The sequence below is a fragment of the Sprattus sprattus genome (assembly GCF_963457725.1).
Source record: "Sprattus sprattus genome assembly, chromosome: 11".
Lineage (NCBI taxonomy): Eukaryota > Metazoa > Chordata > Actinopteri > Clupeiformes > Clupeidae > Sprattus > Sprattus sprattus.
Window position 1 is genome coordinate 32648203 of NC_137909.1, and position 7500 is coordinate 32655702.

The following is a 7500-nucleotide window of genomic DNA, read 5'->3' on the forward strand; positions in this document are numbered from 1 at the left end:
CCTTTTGGGGTTTCATGGAAAATCTTATGTTTGTATGTGTGTTCACCTCTTCAAAGATGTGTTTGCATGCCGTGTGCTTGTTAGAATTATTTATTTATGCTTAAAGTTAGCTAGAATTGTCACTACCGAAACAGTCACTACCGAAACATATGGTAGTGACCTGATGATTGCAGTAGTGACAAAATGAAATGGTAAGTAGTTCAATCCCATAATTTTTAAATAAATGTGTTGTGTGGACTAAAGGGCGGCCCAGAGCACCTTTTGGAAGATTTTGGGAGAGAAATGAACATCCATCCAACAGTGCAGTCACTACCGAAACACTGGATGTCACTACCGAAACAGTGCAGCACTACCGAAACACAGGATGTTTTGTAAAAAATTAAGTATATTGAGTAATCAACTAAAATGTTATGATACTGATTGGATTAATGTATGTTCAATTTCATCAATGAACAACTCTGGAATCAATATGATCAGTATTTTGCATTTTACAAAGAAATATTGCACTTAGATTTTGATGAATTGTATAAATTGAACTTGAAAATTTGGTAAAAAATTCATTTTCATGGATTTCATTGTGAAAACCTTCAAGAAATATTTGTAAAAATACTCTTCAGAGAAGGGAAGGAAACACAATCTGAACAGGTCAATAATAATACTTTTTTACTATAGTAAATGTGATGTTTCGGTAGTGACAATTTTTGGAAGAGGAAAAACATTCCAACACATTCTGAAAATACAATATAAAAATTGACTGTTCTTTTACTAGATAAGTGTACTTTAGATATGGTACAATATACATACGGACAAAGTTTTGGGAATAAAACATAAAAAAAATCAAAATATTTCCGACTTGACTTTGCACCAATTCGGTAGAATGGCCCATATACTGAATGCTGCTGTGTGTGTGTTTCTCCCTCAGTGCCCTCTGACCCCCCACAGAATGTCACCATCAGTGATGTCACACACTCCTCCTTCAACCTCAGCTGGTCGCCGCCCACCGAACCCAACGGCATCTTACAGCACTATACACTCTACTATAGCAACAACAACACACTTTACACACAGGTCAGTCACACACACACACACACACACACACACACACACACACACACACACACACACACACACACACACACACACACACACACACACACACACACACTCTACTACAGCAACAACAACACACTTTACACACAGGTCAGACACACACACACACACACACACACACACACACACACACACACACACACACACACACACAGACACTCTACTACAGCAACAACAACACACTTTACACACAGGTCAGTCACACACACACACACACACACACACACACACACACACACACACACACACACACACTCTACTACAGCAACAACGACACACTTTACACACAGGTCAGTCACACACACACACACACACACACACACACACACACACACACACACACACACACACTCTACTACAGCAACAACAACACACTATACACACAGGTCAGTCACACACACACACACACACACACACACACACACACACACACACACACACACACACACACTCTTCTACAGCAACAACGACACGCTTTACACACAGGTCAGTCACACACACACACACACACACACACACACACTCTACTACAGCAACAACGACACGCTTTACACACAGGTCAGTCACACACACACACACACACACACACACACACACACACTCTTCTACAGCAACAACGACACACTATACACACAGGTCAGTCACACACACACACACACACAGACACACACACACACACACACACACACACACAGACACACACACACACACACACACACACACACACACACACACACAGACACACACACACACACACACACACACACACACACACACACACACACACACACACACACACACACACACACACACACAGGGCAAATGTAAACTTCATATTAGGACAAAAATGTCTTAAATGGCTACAATACAATGGGCCTCATTCTCTAAGTTACTTCTGAAATGTTTCTTACGGACTTTAGCAAACCAACGTAAGGAAAACATATCCGCCAGATTCATGAACGCCTGAAAATGTGTTCCTACGCAGCAGAAGTGTTCTGAGCTGTGCTCCCTGGAAGAGGTTTTTTAAATTGAAAGCGTGTTCTCGTGCACCTGGATTTGCATAAATAAACGCCCCGCCAGCTCCTTATAGCACGCAACCGTAGTGACATGTGCAGTCAGAATCGACCATATCTACACGAAAGCAACTCGTGAGTGAGTCAGGTCAAAGAGGAAAGATAGCACTGGTCTAGTAAGTGCAGATCTAACTTCACCCTTTCTCTCGCTCTCTCCCTCTAATTAACTAATCTCTCTAATTAACTAATTAACTTCTCTCTCTCTCTCTCTCTCTCTCTCTCTCTCTCTCTCTCTCTCTCTCTCTCTAGCGTGTGCCCTCTAGCGTGTTCTGGTGGCGTGTGGTGGGCGTGTCTGGGGGCGTGACCTTCAGCGTGTGGATGACCTCCAGCACGGCGGCTGGGGACGGGGGCGTGGCCAGCCCGCCACTCAACGTCTCCACCCTGGAGGACGGTTAGTAACCATGGCGACCGGCGAGGGGGAGTGGCTCTGTGTCTGCACTGTTTTTCCCGCCCTCCTTTGAGATCCTGAAAATCACACTAAAACACACACTCTAGACGCCACACACTCTAGACGTCACACACACTCTCTGCATCTCTGTCAAAGGAGACGGTCGGAGTGTTTCAGTCTTATTCCCAGCGGCTGTGGGTGTGAGTGTGTGTGTGTGTGTGTGTATAAATGTGTGTGTGTGTGTGTATAAATATGTGTGTGTGTGTGTTTGTGTGTGTGTGTGTGTAAGTGTGTGTGTGTGTGTGTGTGTGTTTGTGTGTGTGTGTATAAATGTGTGTGTGTGTGTGTATAAATATGTGTGTGTGTGTGTTTGTGTGTGTGTGTGTGTGTGTGTGTGTATAAATGTGTGTGTGTGTCCCTGGGAGTTAGGCTGGCAGTCCTTGTTTGTGTTTCCTTTTGCAAATGATGCTGAGAGTTTAGCTAAACTTTATCATTATATATTTAAAAGTTATATTTATCTCTGAAATAGACGGGTAGAGATTAGAATGTGTCATTGTAGTCTAGTCCTCTGGACGTTAATGCATCCTGTTGTTATTGGTGTTGTTGTAATGAAGCACTATTCCTATTCTCATTCATATGTTGTGTTTAAAGGTAGGTCTTGAGTTTTAGTGTGATTTTGAGAAAAATGGTGCAGACACTCCTATGACTGAGAAAACCCCTCAGAGTCACCAGGTGTCATTATATTATTACAGATGATAATAATATAACCTCTCTTTCTCTGTGTGTGTGTGTGTGTGTGTGTGTGTGTGTGTGTGTGTGTGTGTGTGTGTGTGTGTGTGTGTGTGTGTGTGTGTGTGTGTGTGTGTGTGTGTGTGTGTGTGTGTGCTTGTAAGACTATTACAGGGAAGCCCAATCAATCCTGCTTCGCGTCGTCCTAATGCCCCTGTCCTTACTGTGCTCAGAAAGCGCCTCATGACACATTACTGTCCTGCACAACCACACACACACACACACACACACACACACCCATACACACACACACTCTCTCTCTCTCTCTCTCTATTTCAAGCACACACACTCTCTCGCTCTCTCTCTCAAACACACAAACACTCTCTCTCTCACACACACACACAGATACACACACTCTTTCTCTCTCTCTCTCTCTTGAGTCTTCTTCCAGAAGGTCATTTTGCAGGTTGATTCAAAACACCTTGAGCTGGACTTGGACAAATGCACATGTGTACCACTGGAGTTGAGGGGGGATTACTCATGTGGTATTTGTGTATGAATGAATAAGTCTGAAGTATCTACTAATGCCCCTCCCCTCGTTATAATGCCCCTCCCTTTGTTATAATGCCCCTCCCCTTGTTGTTATGCCCCTCCCCTTGTTGTAATGCCCCTCCCATTGTTATAATGCTGTGTTGTCCTGCTGCCCTATCCTGGTGTGTTTTGATTCTGCTGTGGTGTAGAGATGATGTTTCACCAATGCGTCCTGCTGTGATGTGCTTCCTGATGTATTATATGCCTATATGTGTATACATAATATAATATAATATATATATGCCTGTATGTATGTATATATATATTATGAACAGAAGTCATGTGCAGGAATGCCATTGACACACTCAAGAACAGGAAACTATGTATGTGCTATGTGTCATCATTCTTGTGCAATATAGCTTTTCATAACTTATAACTTTATGTAGTGGCGACTGATTCATTGAGTGTGTTGAGAGAGAGTGAATGTGTGTGTGTGTGTGTACACCTGATCACACGTCAGAGATGTTAGTTAATCAGTGATATCAGTGTGTTCCCTGTTCTTCAGAGTCTCCCCCCCCCGCTACTTGAGTGTTGGTTGAGTCCAGTGTTAACTCCACCCCCCCTCTCCACAGTGCCCAGTGGTCCGGTCCACAACCTGTCGTCTCAGATCTTCAGCTCCACGGCCGTCATCGTGAGCTGGGACCCACCCCTGGAGCCCAACGGCCGCGTCTTCTACACACTCAGCCTGCTGGTGATTATGATGTTTTTATGTACCATTACACACACACACGCGCACGCACGCACGCACGCACACACACACACACACACACACACGCACTAATACACACACACACACACACACACACACACACACACTCTCTCTCTCTCTCTATCTCAAGCACACACACTCTCTACTCTCTGTACCATCCCATCAACCTGCCTACAGGTGGAAAATAGCAATATGCTAGAACATTTACATTTACATTAAGTCATTTAGCAGACACTTTTATCCAAAGCGACTTACAAGGATGTATACACTGATGCCACACTGCACATCAGGAGCAATTAGGGGTTCAGTGTCTTGCTCAAGGACACTTCGACAGGGAATCAAACTAGCAACCTTCTGATTACTAAACGACTTCTCTACCTCCTGGACCACTGTCGCCTAGAACCTGGCATAATGCATTTTCTCATGATTTATGTTAATTAATTCATGTTTTTAATGTTTTATTGTGCACTGTAAATAAATAAATTCCAAATTGCAGGAGGCCGGCACAACCCACGCCTCCGCCAACCGCACCTCCAACCGCACCGTCACCAAGACGACCACCGACACCGTCTACCTCTTCACCAAGCTGCGCAAGTACTTCCCCTACGTCCTGAAGGTTACCCCGGCAACCAAGGCTGGCCCCGCCCTCAACCACACCAGCATGCTATCTGTCAGGACGGATGAAGATGGTATGGACACATGCACACACGCACACACACACACACACACACACACACACATATACACACACACACACGCACAAACAACTTCATACTAATTCAGCAAAGCAGTTGGTAATAAAAGTTAAGAAGACCATGCATGCTGACTTTCAGGTTTTGCCTTCTATATTTGTGTGTGTGTGTGTCTGTGTGTGTGTCTGTATGTGTGTGTGTGTGTGTAGTGCCCAGTTCCCCCCCTCTCCCGGCGGCCAGCAGGAACCTGTCCTCCTCCTCCATCTTGGTCCAGTGGTCTGCTCCCGCGGAGCCCAACGGGGAGATCCTGGAGTACGTGGCCGTCCTGCAGAGCACGGGGCTGTACAACTCCACCTACACACCCCACACACACCTCACGCTCACACACCTCACGCCGTACACACCCTACAACCTGTCCATCGCCGCCGTGAACCGCAAGGGCATGGGCCCCTCCCTCCTGCTTGACCTGCACACGGACGAAGCAGGTGAGCCCGCCCCCTTCACCTCCTTCTGAACATGTGTGTGTGTGTGTGTGTGTGTGTGTGTGTGAGTGTGAGTGTGAGTGTGTGTGTGTGTGTGTGAGGGCATGGGCCCCACCCTCCTGCTGGACCTGCACACGGACGAAGCAGGTGAGCCCCGCCCCTTCACCTTTCACCTCACTTCTGAACATGTTTGTGTGTGTGTGTGTGTGTGTGCTATCAGCCTAAACGTTTAGTTTTCACCATGTCTCTTGGTGGTCTGATTGGATGGAAATCTAGCCCCTGTCCCTCGAGACATTTAACCACATGTCTGTCCCCTGCCTGTCCCCCATCAGGTCCCATGTCCCCGCCCCTGTCCCTCGAGATCTTTAAGTACACGTCTGTCTCTGTGTGATGTCTGTCTCTGTGTGACGTCTGTCTCTGTGTGACGTCTGTGTCTGTGTGACGTCAGGTCCCATGTCCCCGCCCCTGTCTCTAGAGATCTTTAACCACACGTCTGTCCCCCGTCTGTCCCTCGTCAGGTCCCATGTCCCCTCCTCTGTCTCTGGAGATCTTTAACCACACGTCTGTCCTCCGTCAGGTCCCATGTCCCCGCCTCTGTCTCTAGAGATCTTTAACCACACGTCTGTCCCTCGTCAGGTCCCATGTCCCCGCCTCTGTCCCTCGAGATCTTTAACCACACGTCTGTCCCCCGTCTGTCCCTCGTCAGGTCCCATGTCCCCGCCCCTGTCCCTCGAGATCTTTAACCACACGTCTGACTCTGTGGGACATCTGTCTCTGTGTGACGTCTGTCCCCCGTGTGTCCTCCGTCAGGTCCCATGTCCCCTCCTCTGTCTCTGGAGATCTTTAACCACACGTCTGTCCCCCGTCAGGTCCCATGTCCCCTCCTCTGTCTGTCTCTGGAGATCTTTAACCACACGTCTGTCCTCCGTCTGTCCTCCGTCAGGTCCCATGTCCCCTCCTCTGTCTCTGGAGATCTTTAACCACACGTCTGTCCCCTGTCAGGTCCCATGTCCCCTCCTCTGTCTCTGGAGATCTTTAACCACACGTCTGTCCCCTGTCAGGTCCCATGTCCCCTCCTCTGTCTCTGGAGATCTTTAACCACACGTCTGTCCCCTGTCAGGTCCCATGTCCCCTCCTCTGTCTCTGGAGATCTTTAACCACACGTCTGTCCCTCGTCAGGTCCCATGTCCCCGCCCCTGTCCCTCGAGATCTTTAACCACACGTCTGACTCCGTGGTGCTGCGCTGGGAGCCCAGTCTGGAGCCCAATGGACAGGTGCAGCATTACGGCTTCAGGATACTGGACCTCAACACACACACTCTCACCTACCAGGTACGCTCACACAGGAGTGTGTGTGTGTTTGTGTGTGTTCTAACAACACCCTAGATCATTCATCAGTCAGTTCCTTAATTCCATGGATACAGGGTGATGTGAGCTTGTGTTTCTTTTCTCCAGTTGCTGTAACTCCAAACCCTTAATGAGATGAATGAACGTACTCACATGTGGTGGTGTTTTATAATGTTCTTCCTGTTTCCCAGAATTCCACAGGTGCAGCCACACAGGCTGAGCTGACAGGGTTCCGGCCTCACAGGATGTACGAGATCAGTGTGTGTACCTACACCAGAGCAGGCCATGGAGACGAGTACAGCCAGCCTGTTATATTCACTACCAATGAGTCAGGTAACTCACACACACACACACACACACACACACACACACACACACAC

At 47.3% G+C, this 7500-nt stretch overlaps 1 protein-coding gene across 1 annotated transcript in view; it reads left to right on the forward strand.

Annotated features, from left to right (window-relative positions):
* The window catches only part of ptprq (protein tyrosine phosphatase receptor type Q), a gene marked incomplete at both ends in the record, with an annotated part of 82993 nt that overhangs the window by 52799 nt on the left and 22694 nt on the right, over window positions 1-7500 (forward strand). Inside the window, 7 exons of the mRNA XM_080847635.1 lie at window positions 923-1055; window positions 2447-2574; window positions 4464-4582; window positions 5097-5289; window positions 5502-5777; window positions 6954-7105; window positions 7312-7453. Of these exons, the coding sequence (XP_080703761.1) occupies window positions 923-1055; window positions 2447-2574; window positions 4464-4582; window positions 5097-5289; window positions 5502-5777; window positions 6954-7105; window positions 7312-7453 (1143 nt within the window). The remainder of the gene's footprint in view (window positions 1-922; window positions 1056-2446; window positions 2575-4463; window positions 4583-5096; window positions 5290-5501; window positions 5778-6953; window positions 7106-7311; window positions 7454-7500) is intronic.